This window comes from Tamandua tetradactyla, chromosome 5 (genome assembly GCF_023851605.1).
Source record: "Tamandua tetradactyla isolate mTamTet1 chromosome 5, mTamTet1.pri, whole genome shotgun sequence".
Taxonomy (NCBI): domain Eukaryota; kingdom Metazoa; phylum Chordata; class Mammalia; order Pilosa; family Myrmecophagidae; genus Tamandua; species Tamandua tetradactyla.
The window spans coordinates 171,079,478-171,100,684 of record NC_135331.1 but is presented as its reverse complement, the minus strand read 5'-3'; the positions used below and the strand labels follow the sequence as shown (position 1 = coordinate 171,100,684).

The 21,207-nt window shown below is 41.7% G+C and overlaps 1 protein-coding gene across 2 annotated transcripts in view; it reads left to right on the top strand.

The window, feature by feature from the left end:
* The window catches only part of LAMA4 (laminin subunit alpha 4), a 147,237-nt gene that overhangs the window by 47,620 nt on the left and 78,410 nt on the right, over nucleotides 1-21,207 (top strand). Inside the window, exons 4-8 of one of the 2 annotated variants that reach the window (XM_077162698.1) lie at nucleotides 3,580-3,660; nucleotides 9,956-10,170; nucleotides 12,154-12,222; nucleotides 14,088-14,245; nucleotides 16,280-16,390. In XM_077162698.1, coding sequence (XP_077018813.1) covers nucleotides 3,580-3,660; nucleotides 9,956-10,170; nucleotides 12,154-12,222; nucleotides 14,088-14,245; nucleotides 16,280-16,390 — 634 coding nt within the window. Of the gene's footprint in view, nucleotides 1-3,579; nucleotides 3,661-9,955; nucleotides 10,171-12,153; nucleotides 12,250-14,087; nucleotides 14,246-16,279; nucleotides 16,391-21,207 lie in introns of both variants that reach the window. The other variant, XM_077162697.1, reaches the window with a different exon arrangement.

The window sequence follows — 21,207 nt, the reverse complement described above, 5'->3', positions numbered from 1 at the left end:
TGTCCAACTTAAGGCACCAACAAGAGATTACCTCCACTCAAGAAAGGCCGGTGAAGTTTAGGGTTTCTCTCTCAACTGGGAGACATGGCACATGGCAAACATGGCAACGTCTGCTAGCTTCCCCTCAAGCTCCTTGTTTCATGAAGCTGCCTCGGGGGTATTTTCCATCTTCATCTCCAAAGGTCTCTGGCTGCATGGGTTCTCTCATCTCTCATGCTTTTTCCAAAAAGTTTCCTCTTATAAAAGATTCCAGTAAATTAATCAAGACTCGTCTGGAATGGGTGGAGTCACATCTCCCTCTAATCAAAAGTTAATACCCACAATCGAGTGTGTCACATCTCTGCAGAGATAATCTAATCACGTTTCCAAACCACAGTGCTGAATAGGGAATTAAAAAAACCAGCCACCTCCACAAAATGGATCAGGATTAAAACACGGCTTTTCAAGGGTATATAATCCTTTCAAACAGGCACAAGAAAAGAGAAAGAAGACATCCAAATTTCTTCCTGACTTTTTCTTAATTGAAAACAAATATCAAATAACGTTTCACCTAGTAGCTGTGGTTCCTTTACATCCTCTCATATGCAAACCTGTAAGCAGACATTTAACAACTCCATCTTTCTTTAGAAGCCATTAAACTGCCTCAGCACTAGCTTTGTAATTTTTCATGTCTGATGATATTAATAATGTGTGCAAAATGGATGGTACTGACAGTGAGAGTAGAAAATTCAAACATTAAATGTTCTGTTATTTTCACTGAAGTGTGTCCTGATTTATGCTCCCCTTTGCTTCATCTAGGTGCTTTCTTTAATTGTTCATTAATATTCTGCCCTCAAACATTACCCTTAAGCACGGGAGATGAGATATTTAGCACGCCACTCTCTCCCTTGTGTAGTTATCTTGTTAAAATGTATTTACCTCCAACTTCCTAATAACAGGTTTTACTCTGTCCGCTATATAAAGGTGTTCTATAACATCATCTGCTCAGAAAAGGTTCATAAGTCTGAGCTACAGTTTCTTTAAAAAGTAACAAATGAATTGGAAACGCAATTCCAGATTGTTCCGTCTAATTGTGTTGTCCCACTTTTGCACTTTTTTGAATCCCTATTCACATGACAAAACTTTATTAACTTATCTGACTTCAATGTCTTGGGTGGTGAGACATTTGGAATTTCCTTCTCCACGGACTGAGAAGTCTTGTCTGTATTCAATCAACCAATATTTATTGGGCACTTACTGTGTGTCTGGTCACGTACTAATCGCTCATGACACAGCAGTGAATAAAATAGTTCAAAAATCCTGCTTTTATTATAATAGGTCAAAATACAGCAGTATTTTGAAGCTCCTAGAGCAAATGACCCTTTACCTTTTGCATCAGATTATCCATCCAGTATTTCAGTTGAGCAAGCTCTTCGGAGAGCTATTAATTCTTTCAAGTAAGTGAAATAGCAACTTGCCAACTGGGTAATGACCCTCCTGTTCTGAGAGAAGAAAGAGTTTCCATGTGCATCAAAGATGACCATTTCCACCCGTGTTCTCTCTCAGCACATGTGAGTGGATCCTGGGTTCAGAGTCAATAAGGGACTCAGGGAATATGTTCTGAAGGTAGGTACATATTCGGAGATACTGAAGACAAAAGTCTCCGTCATACAGATTTGAGGTTGAAGACCCCAAACCAAAAAAAAAGCACCACCTGTACGTAACAACATTCTGTGGAAGTGGAAAGGAGCTGCTAAGGGTGTGAGATGCCTGCTGTCTCTCTGCAGCGGCAGTGGCTCTACCACCCGAATCCTGGGGGCAAGGAGAGTGACGACAGAAAAGAGAGTCTGCAGTCTCAGACCAGGACAAATTTGTCTGGACCCATTCAAGTTTTAGCCTTTGATCTGGCCTTAACAAATGCCTGTTGCCTCTGTTTGCTTTAAAAAAAAAAATTGTAAGACTAATATCTACAAAAATAAATTACTCAGGATCTTTATTTAGAACTCAAAAAGGGACCCATTATGAAATCTGAATTACACTTTGGAAGGTCCAATAGTTGTGGCTCTGGACCCAGGATCTGGATTTCCAGTTACAATAGCCGTATCAGAAAAACAAAGAGAAGAATGTTTGAGGGAGTTAAACAATCACGCGAAGTGCTTAGTCTATTTCTATTTAAGTTCCAAAAGGGTTTCCAAGAGCGGAAGCCTCCCTTGCACTTGGAGAGGGCGCCACAATTGTTGGACTGGGCCGAAAGGGGTGCAGTGTTTTCATTTCCCTGGCCAAAAACAGAATTTACCCTAAGAAAAACATAAGCCATTAATGCTGATGAAAAGCAAAAAAATATGCACCCTCAATGGCTGGTATTGCCTCTGAGTCTCCTGTCTGTGAGGCCAGGGGTCATACAGTTCTTCCCAGGGACCATTTACAATTTATGTTGGCGTTGGCCAGGCATCCTCCATGTCTCTGAGTAGCTTTGGTAATCGCTCCAAATAAGGAAAATGTCATCTGTTTGAAGCAGTGGGACATCAGCTAAAGGCAGGCGACTCCAGATGCCTGCAGATGTTTCAGTCCTTCAAGCCGTGGGCAGGCTGTGGGGTGGCCCCCTTAAAGGAGAGATGCTTTTAAGGGTTTTCTCATGTTCTGGACTCTAAACTGACAGTGTTCCTTTAAGTTGGCTCAGGAATAAGAACAAGCAAAATAAAGGGGAAAAGGCCAGAGAAATGTAATTTCGTTGGAATGTTTTTACCATACTGTTGGAGAAAATAAATTGTGGGTATTGCCTTTCCCTGAGAAGCACATATTGTTTCCTGACTGATTTTACAAATATCTTCACGCAAAGCAAACACGTCCATTTGCTTTCCCCCAAAGTCCATTAGGGTAGAGTTGCTGATACATGCAAGAACGAAGAGCAGGAGGTCACGCTCCATTTATGGTACAGTACCTAAACCAAACTCATTTAGAAGTCTTTAAAATTTTCAAAACCCATCTTGTACGGATGGATTAATGTGTTGACATAGAATTTTCCAAACATAAGGAGGATGATACTCCATTTCCCCTGCCATAATAATTAAGATAGTTATTTCTTTTGCTGAACCAATATTTTTGTTCCTTTTCTGTACCAGGTCCTCATTTTTATTCTCACAAAAACAAAAAAGATAGAATACTCAAGAGAGAAGTTTCAGTCAACTTGACTCCTTTGGCTGGAGATCCTGTTTCTTGCTCTGATGCTTGCTTTTTCGTTTTGATTAATTCATCCAGTGCTCTGCACCTAACTTTGAGGTGCATATGAAAGAAATCAAGGTTCTGTGAAAATTATAGACCATAAATAGAAGTGATGCCTGGCTTATAGAGTGAAAGAGTTCTGATACAGAGAAATCATGCAGAAGGTACAGAGTTCCCATATTTACCCCATCTGCCACACATGGTTTTCCCTGTTATTAACGTTTTGCATTACTGTGGTATTTTTGTTACAACTGATGAAACAATATTATTATAACTGTATTGTTAACTATCATCCAGTTTACATTAGGGTTCACTCTTTGTGTTGTACAGCTCTATGGGTTTTCAAAAATTTTTATACCACTTCTTTTACAATTCTAGTTTTGCAGATTCCTGCTATAGGAAAAATGGAGCTGTTCGGTGTATTTGTAAAGAAAACTATGCTGGACCCAACTGTGAAAGGTAGGCTAATAAATTTCTCTATTTTCTATGTGGGACAAAGGAAGCTTTCTGTTTCTTGCACTCACGAGCTCTAGCACACTCCCTTTCAGTAGGTCTTCAAGAAGAGGTTCGAGGCACAGAGATGGGAAAATGCATTTCAGAACGCTTGGGGAGCTTTCCCCAAATCCCATGCATCCTATACAGCAATAGGTTGAGTAGGGTTGGGATAAAGTTATCCTGGGAAAGAGGAAATTGAACATGTATATTTTGAGAAGATTCTCGAAATGGTACTGATAGCACTCCCCTCGCCCTCCACCGTTGAGAGCCAGTACTACAGTTAATGTTTCCAAAAACAAAAAAAAAAGGAGTGAGGCGTCCTTGGTAAATGTAAAGTGAATCTTTTATGTCAATCGAGCAATAAATTGAAAAAGCACTAACCTGTTATTGAACCCATTCTTTTTAGCATCTGCTTCCCTGAAAATTAATCAAATTCTATGAGGGTTTGGATTTTCTAAATCACTATTTGGTATTTACACACAGCATTCCTTTTAAATCACCCTGGTCTTTACTCAAGTAGGAGAGGCTTTGGTGGCTAAGGAAGCCAGCATTCCCACTGAATGATTTCCTGGGAAGATATGTCCCATTCTCTCCACCTTGTCAGCTGTTCGCAGTTTTCTGAGATAAAGTGGCTTTTGCTAAAAGTCTCACAGTGAGTCTTTCTTATTTTTAACGGAAATGTAATTAACGTTGCCATCTTCGTTGTGTCTAGACAGCTGAGTGACGTGGGGGCCATAAGACTAGTGTGAAGTTACTAGTTACACATCGTCGCACATCAAGGAGAACACCTGTTGCGTGCCGGCCTCTGCAACACACTCACAGCTGCACCCACAAACTCAGGCTGGGCTTAAATTAGAGCTTAAATTAGGTGATCTCACCTCCAAAGGAAACATCTTCCATTCCTAAAAAGTAGTTTCTTAGGAATGGCCATAATGTCTATGATACAAAGAAAATCTCTATGCTCAGAGGACATTTTTACTATGGTCGTTACGTGTGCATAAATGTGGATAAATCTTTTGCTAAATTGATTATGGATCCCCCCCACCTTGCTTTTTTTTCTTTTTCTTTTCTTTTTTTTTTAACTTTAAGGACAGAGGGAAAGAGAGAACTGAGGGCCCAGGAGAGCCTGGTACAGACTGCCAGATTATCTTCTGTTGACTTATGTATGACACTCTCACTCTGTATTTCCCTCCTTGGGGCCATAGGAGTGCAAGGCACCTGATTTACTCACAGTCTGACTCAGCAGGGATTCAAGAGGATCTTAATCAGCCATGGATAGAGCTTTTTCTCTTTAATGTCTGAGGTTAAACTCAGTTTAGGTTGGGAACGATTGAGTGGTGTTACCAGCTAGTGTGTTCCCCGTCTCCTCTGAGGGGGTTCATGGCCTTAAGTTGGTCCCTGCTGATGAAATTCAGACCCTTCCAGGGGTGCAGTAACCTAGGCATCTAAGGGCTCAGTCCTGCCCAATAGCACAGGGGTGCAAAGAAGGACTCTTTCAGAACAGGGTGGGGGCCTGTCGAGGACAGCATGCCCACTTCAGACGTGGGATGGTGGGCGATGAATCGCTGGCCCTCAGCGGTGTTCCTGGGCCCTGCCATGGTCAGACCTGGTGCTCACCCTGCACTTGGGACCGACAGGCTGAAGGAAAGGGCCTAGTTTGAGAAGTGGAAATAGGGTGGTTAAAGATCTGAGATTTAGAGTTGGCCTGGTGGGGGTTGTTTTCTAGCTGTGCCACTGGGCAAATTATCTGACCTTTCTAAGTCCCGATTCCTGTATCTACAGGATGGAGAAAACAAACATCCCCTGTCAAAGGACTGCTGTGCGGTCATACTGTAACTATGCAGGGCAGCACCTGGCACCCACGTGCCAGAAACATCCACCGGGGACGGTGCAAGCCATTGTGGCCGTTGCCCAGTTTCTGCCATGTGCGTCTTGAACAAGTTGGTTCATTTCCCTGAACCTCAGATTCCATAGCTAGAAATTATGACTTTGAACTAAATACTGCCACCTGTTGATTATTTCCTGTGTCCTAGTGGACATCGTCTCTCAGCCTCCTGAGAGGAGGGCATGTTTTGTAATTTTGCAGATGAGGGAAACTGAGGCTAAAGGAGGAGGAAGGACTTGTCTGAAGTCGGGGAGGAGAATCAAGATTTGCACAGTTTGACTTAAAAGTCTGGGCTATCTCCTTGTACCCATTTTGCTTTTCCAAAATGTCTCATAAAGGGCCTTCTAGTCTAAACTTGGACAATTTAGGGATTCAAGAAGTCTTTGGTATGCTGAAGAAGTTGTATTACTGTTACTAGTTTCTCTCCAGCAGGAGGTTGCATCTACAAAAAGGGATGGAAGTCAACGTCCCTTCTAAGGCCGTTCATCTATACAGAGTCAGGGTCATTTGCAGGAACTCTCCCTGCTCCTTCTTGTTCTCTCTCCAGTACACCCTTCCTCAAACTCTGCTCCTTTTAAAGGGAATGTGCTGAGGTCTTTTATGTCAGAAATTAAATTTGTAATCCAGGGGACTTTTCCTCAAAACGGAAATCACCACATAATCTCCTTAAACTAAAACTCATGCCTATTACTGGAGAAGGTGGGCAGGTAAATACATCTAAGACAGGGTCTCTTGTCCCCGTGAAACACGGAGGCTGAAGGAGAACAACACAGGAAACATTCGTTACAAGGCAAACAAAAGTAAAGACCAGTTAGGAGGGTAGTGGAAGGAGCGATTTCTTTCCCAAGGAGAGGCTAGGTCACCAGGAGGAGGTGCCTTCTGATTTATGTTTGACCCTGGAAATACTCTGACAGGGCGTTTCTGTTTTGAATTTAACAGCCAAGTTGTTAAGTCATCCAAGTGAAGCTTCAGCTAATCTATCTTTTGAATGCATTTATAAAAGTCCTCCCACAAGAGCTTTTCTAAATATGTACTTGATCAATTTCAAACAAAAATAAAGATTAGTCCAAGCCAAGAACACTATGGATGTTTCAGTTCATCAAGCAGTGGTTCTCAAATCATGTAAATATCACCTGGAAATCTTGGATTCCTAAGGCTCTCTCTACCTCGTGTCACGTTGTAAAAGAACTTCTAGGGGCAAGGCCTGAGAATCTGGGTTTTGACTTCTCATTGGGTTCTCACACTGCCTGGATGGCTTACCGCTCCACTCTAGCCATCTCTACCACACTTAAAACAGTATTTCCCACCCTGCAGCCTGAGAACCCCTGGGGTCCTCAAAAATATTTGCAGAGGTTCAAAGGTTCTCAATGAAATTTTTTCTTAATTTTGCATTTGATTTCAATGATAACCTTGAAAAAACTTTTATCGAATCATGTTCTGGACCTTCTATAGTACCATTTTATAGAAAGGGAGATCTGTCTCAGAGCTGAGGAGAAAATGATAGGGCTGACTTTTTGTCATTGACTCATTACCCACAATTGGAGGCTTGAATGGCATGCCATTAAGGCAAACTGTAGAAACAACAATTTCACAAAGAAAATGGATCATCGCCATAGCCCAAGGCAGAAAATACATGCTGAACTCAGAAAAACCTGTACCACAACTGTGTTGCAAGTGATCATTGAATTACATCAAAATATCAGATTAACGCTGTTTATTTGAATTTGATTTCTTTTGTAGTTCTGTTTGTGTTTTAATTGGAAATTTATATGTAAATTTCATATGCTCATTCTGTAAAATCTGTAGGGTCTGAAGCCTGAGCTGTGACTTCAGAGTTAGCCCTGAACTTACCACTAAAAGACTTTCTTGAACTCAGAGCAACTCAAAGGTTTCCACTGTGTTTGAGATTCTGACTTACAGAATAGGAGAATTGGGTTGTTATCTTGTGAAAGACGAGGGAACAATTTAAAGACATCAAATGCATTGGAATCAAATGGAAAAAAGGAAGTATGGCCTCTGCTAACTTGAGCAAATCCCTTCATTCCTAGACCTGAGGATTCCCTGCTATGTATTGAGGTGACAGGTCTGAGTCCCATTTCGATGAACCTACTAGTTCTCTCTTTGGTGAACTGCAAAAAAACAAAAGAAATATGATCCAGCCAGGCATCCCACAGAGAAATAATTTGTGCTTGTTTGGGGACCGAAGGGCCTATAAATTTGAGGTTCAAGGGAATGAAAATGTGTCAATAACAAAACTCACTGAATAATTTCCTCTTGGGGTATTTATCTGTGCATTGCACAATACTTACCCTGATGCTAATATTTTTCATCGATTTGATTTCTAGAGTCCATGAGTCTATATATGATTATGTTTAATTCACTTCCTGTTCTTTCAGAGAACAGACTATGAATTTTTCCTCATCCGGGTGCTGCCCATGCCTGACACAAAATGAACATGAGTTGTCTTTCAGTTGTGTGAATTCACTCTGTTCATTTATAGCAGCGGCAGTTGCGGCAGGTGGAGCTGAGGAAAGGGCATCAGGATCAGAAGGCCTTCACCTTGCATTGTGACTTCTTTAGCTCTGTGGCGCTGGAAGACCAGAATAGCCCTTAAGCCTCAGAAAGCCAAGCGTGCACGGCCTACCTCCCAGGTGTCAGTGGTAACTCAGTTTGGTCCCCATAAGTGAAAGTGTATACAAACCAAGAGCTATGACACACAAAAATAATACAAAGACTGGACATACATCATTACAACTACATAAAATGTAGCAACAGCTGAAAGAACATATGCAGAGTGTTTAACAGTAACTCTGTCAAGGTCCTGAGATTAGGGTTGTGGTTTCTTTCATTTCTCTATTTTTCCGAAGTTCCAAATCAAGATTCTCTTCCTTTAATTGGAGGTCTTTTCAAAAAGCCACATCATTATTTCTGGCCAGGCCGTGTTGCGTTCTTTGGAAAGCGCTCCCTTCCTTTCCACTCCCAAGGCCACACCTCGGCTGCGGCCCTCTGTGCCCCGCCCAGGTCTCCCTGTTCCAGCCTAAAGTCCATCCTGCGCTCCGATCAATGCCAAAACTGGCTTCTTTCACCACCATGTTCAAACCCCCTACCTGGCTCTCTAGTTCCATTCCCAGGTCAGAGCTAACTCCTCCGCCCGACCTGCGATCCTGTTAGGGTGTGATCACACGTTACTTCTGGCCACGCCTAACAAGCGCCTTCAGCGTCAGCTGGCCTGCCTTCTCCACGGCGTAGTGTCCACAACAGAGAGGCCATAGCAGCAGCAAACGAGTTGTTTGGCCCATACAGTATTCTTACAGAATTTGAGTCAACCTTCAAAAACTGAGATTTGATATGAAAATCCAGATTTCCACTTTCGTCTTTAAAAATAGGAACCTCTGGCAACACAGGTCCTTCATTTCCTCAAAGCTGCAATCTGGCAGCAGTTGACTTAATGGGGCCTGGTAAGCCAGGCACCAGGGCTTCTGCAGGCCCACAGGGAGCCTCTGTGAAAAGTGGAGAAAGGCATTTCTTCCTCCGGGCAGAGTGCACAGCTTGGCAGGGCGAGCAAAGGCTGGATGGATTTCAGCTTCTGCTCTCCCGCCTGGCTGGACTCCTTGGTGCAGGGCCCAGGGGGCATAGCCAAGAGCGCCAGCCAGCTCTGCCCCACAACGAATACATTAGGTACCTGACCTCTGTTGGCTCACATATCTAAAATGTCCAGAAGAGGTGCAATCTGGGCTCTAACTCTGTTTATCTCTGGTACTTCCAGCCCTACCTTGTGCTTTGAATCCTGGTTTGTTTTGCTCAGTCACTAGGTGGTCCCCAGCAGCCATGTGTGCTGCCTGCTGCTTCACTCATATGCAGATGTCAGAGTGCCTCAAACCTGAGCCCTTGGGCGACACACCGACTGATTTATTCCTGAACCAAACTCTTCTGGCCAAAAAAGTACCAGGCACCGATTGGCTCAGAATTAGTTTACCTGAATAATTCACTGTGGCAGGTCGTATAGCAATGTACACCCATGTTTTCAATAGAGGAGTTAATAACATTTTGGCTCAGACAATCAGCTGTATCCTAATGTGTTTCACACTGCAGAGCAGTTAGCACATCTGGCCCCACCCATCACGTACCAACTAAGCGCCTCTGTCATTGCAATGATCAAAAATGTGAACACTCCTGCATCTGGAGGCCTAACCAAACTGCATGGCCTAGGACACAGAAGTGTTTGCTAAAAGCAGTCTAGAAGATGGGAGAATGGGAATAGATTCTGGGAGGGCTATCTACAAGTACCTACTGTGCCTTTCTTCTAGGTAGGAAAGAAGAGAAAAGGAAGCAAAACTATGAATGCCAAGTTTTTAACATGTAATTCCCCTTCAGATGTGCTCCTGGCTACTATGGAAACCCCTTACTGATCGGAAGCATCTGCAAGAAATGTGACTGCAATGGGAATTCAGATCCCAACCTGATCTTTGAAGATTGTGATGAAGTCACTGGCCAGTGTAGGAATTGCTTGCGCAACACCACCGGATTCAAGTGTGAGCACTGTGCCCCTGGCTACTATGGGGATGCCAGGGTAGCCAAGAATTGTGCAGGTACGGTACTCTAAATCCTAATCCAGTGGCCAGTCTGCACTGTGTGATCCATACAGGCCCCCAGTCAACACTGAATTTAGGTGAAGGAATTTATCGTGGGGAATTATTACTAGTGCCTTATATTTCTTCCAGGACAATATCACCCTTCAGGAATGGGCATCCCAAACTCGCCAGAGATAGATATATTTAATAAGGCTACATGGACAAGATGAACTATGAGAGACACTAGCACAGATGAACTTTTGCTTATCATCTTCTATCTTTCCACTTATGAGCCAAAAAATAAATCAGACTTCTGTGAATTTACTTATCATTGACCAGAGGACTAGATGAACTCTGGTGTGATTGAAATCAATTTTCTTATTCTGGAGGCTAAGTCCCTTCTCTTAGTTATGCTTGGCAATATTGACATTTCAGTGAAATGGATTAGTAAGTCAAGGATACAAGTCAATCATCCCTTCTCTCCTCAAATTGTCAGAGTAAATACTTCAGGACTAGTGTAAAAAATCTTCCTTGTCAGACTTTGGCTGAAATGTACCAATTTTATTCATGATTTCGCCTATTCATTTGCCATATAGAGTGAAGCTCTTCAGAAGCAAAGTTAAATTGCTTTCCTCAAAGAGGAAAGGCAGATCAAGATTGAGTTTTTCTTATTTTTATGTGACTTTGAGGGAGGAAGGGAGGGCAAGAGGTATCTTGCATCCTGTGACATTCTTCTCCAGGAAATTCTCTCACTGAAATGGATTCCACACTTGACAAGATTAAAAAGTGAAGAGTTTAAAATTGGGAAGGAGTTTAAAATTCTGACCCACAGAAGTCAGAATGGAAGTAAGCATGCCTCCAGGAAAGCAATGTGCCCAGGGCATAGCACAAAGGATAGCAGAGGGAGAATACCATCAGACTAAAAAGAGAGAAGGCGGTCATCAGAAAGAACATTGGCAAAATCAAGGCCTTAGACATCTTGCTTCTCAAAACATTTGCTCAACTGGCAACTGCGAGGATGCAGGTCACCCTTAAAAGAAAAGTAAACATTGAATGTAATAAAGCACAATCTTGCTGAATTGTTCAATAAACTTGCACTTTGTGGAAGAGCTGTGGAGAAGCTGTAAACAGCTTGTATATAATAACAGGATGTCTCCCTTGAAGCTAATTTTTTATGATAATTCTGTAAAGACAGTTAAGAGGTAGGGGGAACATGCATAATTCTGTTCCAGTTTATTGGGAGCATAGATATCTTAGGAATTCCTTTTTAAATATTACAAATTCCGTTTTACTCAGAAACAGTGGAAAATGGACAGTCTGATGAGGTTAGGGTTTGTTTCTTTTTTTTCCCCAAAAGGCATTAATGAAAACAATCAGTAGATTAAGAATGGCCTCTTTGGTCTTCTAAATTTGTGAAATAGGTTCCTAATTTTTTCACAATATTTTTCCTAGCTATCCCACTGATAGCTATAAATTTCCAGAGAAGCTGTACAGGTTCGCAGTTTGAGGGTCAAGCACTGCAGGGCCACGAAGTGCTTTTGGATCTCCTCACTCACCCTCTGCACGGCTTCCTGCACACCTGGCAAGGAGCATCCCTGCAGTTGGATTAAACTGGAGAATCCCTGCGATGAAAGGATGATTTTCAGTTAAATGATGGACTCCATGATCATTTAGTATTTTGTGAATTTTTCCAGGATCCTTTTGGACTAAAGCAATTGCTCGGTCAAGTTAGAATCCCAAAGTGTTGGAAGAGGAATCCCAGAGAATCTAGATTCTCTTTTACCCCAGGGTCACCTCTGAATATCTCACTGAGCTAGAGCTTACTTGGATGAGGGCCTAATCTCTATATCATAGATTCCATATCCTTTTAAGGAAGAATAGAATTAATCCCCATTGAAGGATTGTACACCGCTAACCAGTATTTCTAGAAACTGTGGACACATTGCCATATTTTGAGCATTAAGAAATGAATCCCTAATCTCTTGCTTTTGTTTCCCACAGCATGCAGTTGTGGGGGAGGCCCATGTGACAGCGTAACAGGAGAATGCTTGGAAGAAAGTTTTGAATCCCCTACAGGCATGGACTGCCCAACCATAAGTAAAAATAACACTACATGATTGACTAACCCCACTTTCTCTAATGTGCTGCAGGTGTGGGATTAAGAAGAGCTATGTAATCTCTCTCTCTCTCTCTCTCTCTCTCTCTCTCTCTCTCTCTCTCTCTCTCTCTCTCTCTCTCTCTCTCTCTCTCTCTCTCTCTTTCTCTCTCTCTCTCTTTCTCTCTCCCTCCCTCCTGCCTGAGTCCTACCTCTGACATTAAATTTGTCTGTGCCTCAACCAAATGGACCCTGAAAAAAAAGATCCTCGGCATTCCAGTAGATTTCAATGGGCAAATAAGTGGTCTGTTTAAATAGCTTCATTTTAGAAAACATATTTTATCAAGTCTTTGAGTTCAGCATCTTACCTGATGGGTAAAGGCAATGTTAGAAACATAATTTCTAAGGACAGAGCTCCTTTAAGCTTCTTTTTCTATAGTATCACTTAAGGTCCTTGGATAATATGAAGTCCAGACAATTATTTACAACACCGAGGAAAACTGAGCTACCAAGGGACTGAAGTGGCTTTTCCCAAATCACTCCAAATGTGAAGTGGAATGAAAAATCAGGCCTTATGAAATGGAGCTTTTTTCCCTGGATTTCTCTGTCAATCATGATAATCAAATCACAAGCAGTTATACCAGATATGAAACTTTTGGCTTTAATATTAGGTACCCTGTCTCCCAGACAAAACTATCTTGTCCTCTCAGCCCCTCTGGGCACAAGAGAGTAATGTTACCAATAGATGCAAGAAGGCCTTCACATCTTAGAAGATGGCCGAGGATAGGAGACATGAGCAGGGCAAAATGTACACACTGATGGAGCAGGCATCCCCTAGGCAAGGTTATTTTAAGGACATTGAGATGTCAGCACTGCCCGCCCCCCCACCCTATACCCTGCTTCTAGCAGCCTCGGGAGTTATTCCCTTGAGAGATCATACAAGTAAGATCATGTTAAATGTCATATAACAAATTAACATATTAACAACCATTAACATTTTAGTCTCCATTTATCAGTTCTCTAGAAGAAACCCTCAGTCTGAGGCAAAGAGACTGGGAACATTCTCAAAGGATGTTGAAGAAGTGTGCCGTCCTTTGAGTGTGTCACAAAGGGCACTGGATCCTGGATAGGGGTGAGGAAGGGTGGCTGACAGTGGTCAGAGGAACTCAAATGTGAAAGGTGGGGAGCCCTGAAAAAGCAGACTTGCCTCACATGTGCCAGGTCCAACCCAGCCTGAAGCACCATCTTCAGGTTTCAGGGAGTGACATTCGCATGCAGTGATGCCCCAAAGAGCTGCTTCTGCTGAGGTTTTCATTCAGACAAGAGGGTGGTCTTCTGGGGTGGACCTGAGCCCCTCTCCCTGGGGTGAGGTGAGAGCACAAGTTGCTCAGCAAAGCTAATAGGAAAAGGCCCAGAACGTAGCGGTCTTCACTACCTGGCACCAAGTGGAAGACCAAAGCTTGACACAAATAGACTCATCCCATGAGGCTTTTCACCTCTAAAGAAACATAGTTAGGGTTTCTCCTCACCCACCCATTTTTCAGATGGTTTGTCCTTTTGTCCTGCCTTCCTTATTCAATTCAGCACTTCATGTTCACATTAACCTCCTTTCTTTGTTGCATGTGTTGTTTGCTTTTTATTATGTTTTAAGTGGGGACAGCTTGGCTCATTGTAGGTTCTGCTCACTCTTTGAGATTAAGGGCATGTTCTGTGGCCCAGAACAGCTCCTTAAGACATAAAAATAATACCCATCAAGGAAGTGTAACTTCATGAGCTGCTTATTTTAGTGGCATGATTCCAGACTGGCTTTTGGATTTGAAGAAAAGACATTCCATTTTACCTCCAGGCTGTGACAAGTGCATCTGGGATCTGACTGATGATCTGCGGTTGGCAGCGCTCTCAATTGAAGAAAGCAAATCGGGTCTGTTGAGTGTGTCGTCAGGTGCCGCTGCTCACAGACATGTCAATGAAATCAACTCCACCATCTACCTTCTCAAAGTATGTAAGAATGTTGTATATTTTCATTCTGCTTTTGTAGAGTCACTGCTAGCAACTCCTTCTATGCTGGATTCTGTAGCTGTATTATTGCAGACTGGTTGATCGAGGAAATTATGAAAGTTGGTGATAACCATGAGCTTTAGCCTTCAACAAGAGCTTCACCAAAAGACTCATCTCTATGTACAAAAGACTTCACCAAAGGACTCGTATCTATGTACACAATAACTGAAGGAACAAAAATACTCTTATTTTTTTAATGAAGCAGTAACAATAGTTATTCAAGTCATTACCACAAACATATTTCGATACTGTATTAGTTTCCTAGGCCTGATGCAATAAATTACCACAAATTGGATGTCTTAAAACAATAGAAATTTATTCTTGCACAGTTCTGGAGTCTAGAAGTCCAAAATCAGGTATCAGCATGCCACGCTACCTTCCAAGTCTCTAGGGAAGAATCCTTCCTTGGCTCTTCTGGCTTTGGTGCTTGGCTTATGGTTCCTTGGCTTATGGCAGCATAACTGCAATCTCCATCTTCATCTTCACATCATCATCTTCTCTCTGTGTCTTCCTTTGTGCCTCTAAAGCCCCCCTTCTTGTAAGGATACGTCATTGGATTCAGGGCCCACCATAACCCAGTATTATCCCATTTCAACCTGATCTGTGAAGACACTATTACCAAATAAGGTCACGTTCTGAGGTTCTTAGTGAGCGTGAGTTTTGGGGAGACATATTCATTGGAGGAGTTTCCCTAAAAGCTTTCCATTCTTTTCTTCTTCTCTGTCTCTCTTTCCTTTCTCTCTCTTGCTTTCTCAAATTCACACACATTCACACGCTCTGTTTCTCCTCAGGTGTAGTGGATAATATTTTAAAAGCAGGCAACACTCAAGAGCAGTAGACATAATGTGATTCTGCATCTAAGCCTTAAGAAGTGACCTCCACCCCAATCGTGGGCTTCTATCATGAGCAACAAGTGTTTTTTCAAAGCAGTAATTATTAGCTGAAAGGACAATAGAATTAATACCAGTGTTTCTTTTAAACTTTTTCTTTGTTTGGCAATTTAGTGCAGTGCTTAAGAGCACACGCTTTGAAACCATAGTTCTAGCATTCATACCCAGCTCTGACACTTAAAAAGCTGTGTCATGTTGGGGGAGATATTTAACCTGTTTATCCTCTGTTTTCCTCACCTGGAAATGAGGATAGCAATTACCCCTATCCTGTGGGTTGTTGAGAGAATTCAATGAGTTGATATATGTAAAGCAGTTAGAATAATACTCTACATAGAAAGTGCTCATAATTGCTAAATACCTCCATTTTTCCGAAGTGAAAATGAAGACCACAGCAATTGCCTAAATATGTGAAATGTAAATCAAAACAAATATCATATGATTTTTGTAGAGTTGGATGGAATCCTGTTGAGCCCTCTGTTCTAAACTCAGCATAACTACAAGGTAGACATTGTCTCAGTTTGCTAGAGCTGTCACAGCAAGTAGCATGAACAGGTGGCTTAAAACAGCAGAAATGTATTGTCTTACTGGAGGCTAGATGCCCAAACTCAAGGTGTCAGCAGAACCATGCTTCCTTCAAAGCCTGCAGGAAGAATGGGTTCCCTGCCTTTCTCCTGGCTTCTGGATGGGACTTCTGGCAATACAAGATATGCTCTGCCTCCGTCATCACATAGTTTTCTCTCCTGTTCCTCCAAGTACTGCCAAAATTCAACTTTTAAGGCTCAGACACCAGGGACCACCACCAGCCCATACTGTCCCATTGTGTTCCTTTCACCTTGGCCAGCTCAGACCTGGGCCAGGGTTCCTGTTTAAGCAGAGCTTGATGAAATTTCAGACCCTGCAGAAATTGCATCAAATAGACCTAACCTTGACTCCTGCCTATAGCAACCTGCAGACACTATTCTTTTAAGGGACAGAGTCTTTCACTCCACTCTGAGTCCTCTTAAAATGAAAAAGAATTTTCTTATATATGTTTTAAAAACCTGGCAGGTACATCTGATCATTGTCAAAACACTTTTTTCCACAGACAAAATTGTCAGAAAGAGAAAACCAGTATCTGCTAAGAAAGATACAGATCAACAATGCTGAGAACACAATGAAGGGTCTTCTCTCTGACATGGAGGAATTAGCTGAAAAGGTATGTGTTCAGTTTTGGGGATCACTTTCAGTGAAAGAATTTAGCTGTCGTGAACCTGGCTCATCACAAATGACTGAAGCTTAATATGGCCCAGTAAATAGGCGGTGACCCATGTGCCTGCAAATAACTCAAGGCTAGGCCTGTAGAGAAGAGAAGTTTAGCATTTTCTTTCCCTACTGTCTCCTCCCTTATTGATAGGTTTCCTTGAAAAACAATGTTTATGAGGAACTTTAAATATTTTTGCTGCTCAATAGCTGATAGACGTCTCAACTAGGTTAGTCATTCAGCTCTTTGCCTTAGCATTTTATGACTAATAGCTTAGAGTATCCAGAAATAAATATTATCATGTATTTTATGAAATATGTGTTTGCTAAAAAACATATTAGATAATAAAAGGAATTGTACTGAGAAAATAATTTTGCAGTTTGTCAGGGAAAAAAAATCACAGACTCTCACTTTATACCATATAAAAAAGTAAAATCCAGGTAGATTAAAGAGTTGAGTACAAATCTCAAATATTAGGAAAAAAAACAAGAAAATAGAACTAAATAATTATTATTCTCAGAAAAAGATAATAATTCATGTAAATATGATGTGCGACATAGTAGATTTGTCAAGGTAAAATTTCAAATACTCGGTGATAAAAGAAAAGTTTTTCATGCAATTTAGGATCTCACAGCTTATTGGGTGATTCATAAATCGGGCAGCATCCCATTCAGAAGGCTGAAGGGAGCTCCGCCAAGGGTGTGGAAAGGAGAAGCTTATGTAGGACAAATGTAGAAGCAAGTGAGGAAATGTTCTGATTGAATGACATTCAGTTTCCATTTTAGATGGGGGGCTTACAAAGTGGAGAGCAGATATACGTTGATTAGTAAGGTAAGCTTGTCCCTTCTGATAAGCTGTCTCTACTGGACTACAACTGGTTTTATCACCAGGTGCTGCTTATCAGCAACCCTGTAGCGTGTGTTCCATTTGCTCAGAAACCCCTGCAGGTTGATGCAGGTGGCCATTCTATTCTTCTCAATACTATTAAAATAAGTAAATAAATGAAAAGGTTAACTAGAGAAAGAAAATTATCAAGACAAATAATGACTTATAAAAGCGTTCAGAATGGACAAGGAAAACATGGAAGCACCTGCAGAGTCAGCGTGAGATCCTGATACTTACACACTCTACAAGAGCCTAAGGGACATAAGTTAAACCATGGCTACAGTTAACAGTACAATTATAAAAGTGTGCTTTCATCAATTTTAAGAAATGTTCTGAAGCCAGACGGCCCGGGGAGTTCTCAGAGAAAGACCTCAACCAAAGGCTGGTGCCGTCAGGGCTCTTGACTCAGTCGCAGGAAAGAATTCAAGGACGAATCAATGTGTACAGCCAAATAGTTTAATAAGCTCGACCCGGGAGAGCCCCAGGAGTTCTCAGACAGATGCTGGAGAGCCCTGGGATTTCGCAACTGGTTGCTGGAGAGTCCCAGAAGTTCTAGGCTGGAGGCCAGAGAGCCCGAGGAATTCTCGGTGAAGTCGAGGCCGTGACCTGGGCCGCTGCTGCTGTGAAGGTTCTTGACTCAGGCACAGGAAAGAACCCAAGGATTAGTCAGTGGTACAGCTAAAGAATCCAGATAACTCTGATATATCCTTTTGACCTAGGATCACATCAATGTTTAAAAAATTATGCTTCTAAATTACTCCAGCTGAGCCCACATATGAAAATGTTGTTCCTATTATATCCATTGTATCCACTGGTACATAATACTCCAACCGCTAAAAGTTTTAGGTCAGTAAAATCTCTCAAGTTTCAAAGGAAAGACCAAGAAAAATCTTTGGGAAAACTCATTATTTCATTTTGGAATCATGGTGGAATCTGCCAAGAATGTCTCAAGTTCTTGAGGAAATGTTTTCACCAAGATTAGCTCCTCTTACAGCTCAGACTGAGTTCCTTATCCTTTTGTTGTACAGTTTCTCCTACTTCTAATGTAAGTTAAATAAAGCCATTCATACAGAGGACGTAATGCAAACTTGAAGGTGACATTGCAGTAGAAAAGCCTCCAGGGCAAAAAGCCAGAGGTTGATGATAAAGCTACTAGGAATTCTCACTTGGCTATTTGTTTTGATTCTTATTGAGAATAATATTCTTCTGACCACAACCAAAAACCTGACGAAGCACTTTAAATCAAATGCTCACAGCTGGTCTTCATGGCGTCTCAAGCATCCTTCAAGCCCTTAGTCTAGAACAGTCCATGACTGATTCTTAGAAGGTTTTAAGGAAAGCTTTGCCTTAGACTTCCACCAAGAAGAAAATTAATATTAGGCTTTAAGTGGAGCAGAGGATTTCACTGGAGAATGTCACAGTGTTAAAACCACAATAATGTTGTCCCTTGAATTTGACAATACCTCTGTCTGAGAAGTAACTGTCACATGGATCTCATGTAACCCAAATTTCAAAAGTTACTGGTTTTGCACCACCCTCGATACCCAGGTCCTCCGGACCTCTCTTGGAAAGTCCTATGATCCTTTTCGTATCATTATCTTAAAGGATGCCCATTTGCGCATGTACCTGAACAATGATGGGATTAGGTTGGCATTTCAGACACAGTCCTCTGCAGTATTGATGACAGACTGACAAGTGAAGACTCTGAGGACAGGGACACCAGTTAGGAGACTGATGCAGTAATCTAGGCAAGAGCATGGTTGATTGCTACTTGCCTTCATTTGGAAAGGATTTGCAGTGAACTGAGATGGACCAAGACTGTGGAAATGGGATGTGGGGAGAGGACAGAATGGCAGGTGGAATGAAAATGATTTGGTGACCAGTTGGCTGTGAGGGGTGGCAAGGAGGGAAGCTCTGGTTGGAGAAATGGATTACCAAGACTAAATATACAGAAGCAAATACTCTGGACATTTTTAGAGTTATGTGTCTGTGGAAATGCCATATAAGTGATACAAGTCTGTCACTCAGAGGAGAGATCAGAGCTGAAAAGGTACTTAAAATTCATTAATGTTTAAAAAGTAGGTAAACCCACAGAAGTAGATGACCCTGTGCAGATTCTGAAATAGCACACCAGTATTTCTACTATTGGTTTGTTCAGGACTATTCCCATTTGCGCTAGTTCCAGAGTAATTATTTAAAGTTTCCCCTTTCACTTTAAAAAGTGTCCCAGTTTAAACAATAAATAATATAACCAGATGCTGGTTGCTATCCTCACGTAATCTGGTTGATTTTTAAAAATCTTATTTTAGGTACACTACTCTTTATCCATTGTATTACTAAAAATTCCTGCCATTTTTTTTTTATATCAAATACATACAAGGAGAATTCACTGTTGAGGTAAGTAATGAACTCATTTATCATGTAAATAACCTCCTGGTTTATAGTTGAAAGATAATTTTTCAGTTTCAGCTTTTCATAAAGCAAGGCACACCTATTTGGCCGTGTGCCCTTATCATTATTTTTCTTCCATAAGCAAAGTTACAGAAAAAATAAAGCATTCAAATAAGGTATCATTATTTATTACATCTAGTAATTTTGCAATTTAAAGTTACAGATGTTCCTCTTTACCACTAATGGGCTCTTCTGCTAAAAATAGAGAAATTATATATATTTATAAGGATATGCATATGGATTTAGAGAGATAAAGATGAGAAAGAGATGTTGCAGCGCCCTCTGGTGTTCATCAGAAAGGAAAGGTTTTCTTAAAGGTATGACATTCTCCATCTGTCTTTCATCACTTCAATTCAGTTTCCATATCAAAAATTAAGTTAAGTGAACAATGGGCCTTTTACCTTGAAGGGAGAAGCCAAAGTAAACATCGTGAGCATGCTACTTTGCAAATATAACCCAATTTAAACTGGATAAAAATTCAACTTATTAAACATTTTTTAAAAGTTAAATTGTGTCAGTTTTTATAAGGGTGGGAGGTGCCCACCGTAGTGGAAGGCAATTTGCAAAGGCATATTCTGCCACCCCAGGAGGCTGGCTAACCCAGCTCCATCCCTTCCCAGTAACAAAGCATTACTCAACTGCAAGATAACAAAGCTCTGTACAACAGCCCTCTCTGTCTGGGTCCCTGGAGTGGGGAGAGACAAGTTAATCGAAAACTCAAGAAGGCTTAAGATTCTGGGCCCGGAACACTGTCCTTGTGGGCCAAGCCAGTGCAGTGCCTCATGAGAAACCAGCTCTCCCCTCTAGAGTCTTGGACATACTGAAAGAGTAATGGGTCAAAGTGGGTCATTTCCACATTCACTCCAGCAAGCCCTGAAGAAGCTCTAGGTACTTCCTCTAACCTTTCCAACAGCGTTCACATCACCAGAAGAGCACCATCTACCCTAGAGCAAGAACGGGGAGCAATCTGGTCAATAACCTAATGTCACTTCCTGGAGAATTTGGGAGCATCAGCAGACTTTACTCAGATCCTTCAGGGGGCATTCTGAAAACTGACTGCAAAGGTTGCTGATGATTGATGGACGGATGCCTACAACCAATAGTTCCTCCAGCCTTGCTCTGCTGCCAATGGGAAGTGTGCATGACCTGGCTCCTTTCAGTACCACACAAGGAGGATAGGATCTGCCCACTTTGTCTGACCAATGGGAGCAAAACCCTGGAGCCTGTACTCCCTCTACTTGGAACAGAGCTCTGCTGATGTCACCCCATCATTGGGCTGGTTAAATGGGAAAGAATCTGTTCCCCTTTCTTGCAAAGCCATCAGAAAACAAGCCCAATTGTGCATTTAGAGCACTCAGTGTACTCTCTGCCTTCCAGAAAGAAAATCGGCCAGAGTAAGTCCTGCTAAATTCTAGGTACCTTCTCGTATGTTGTCA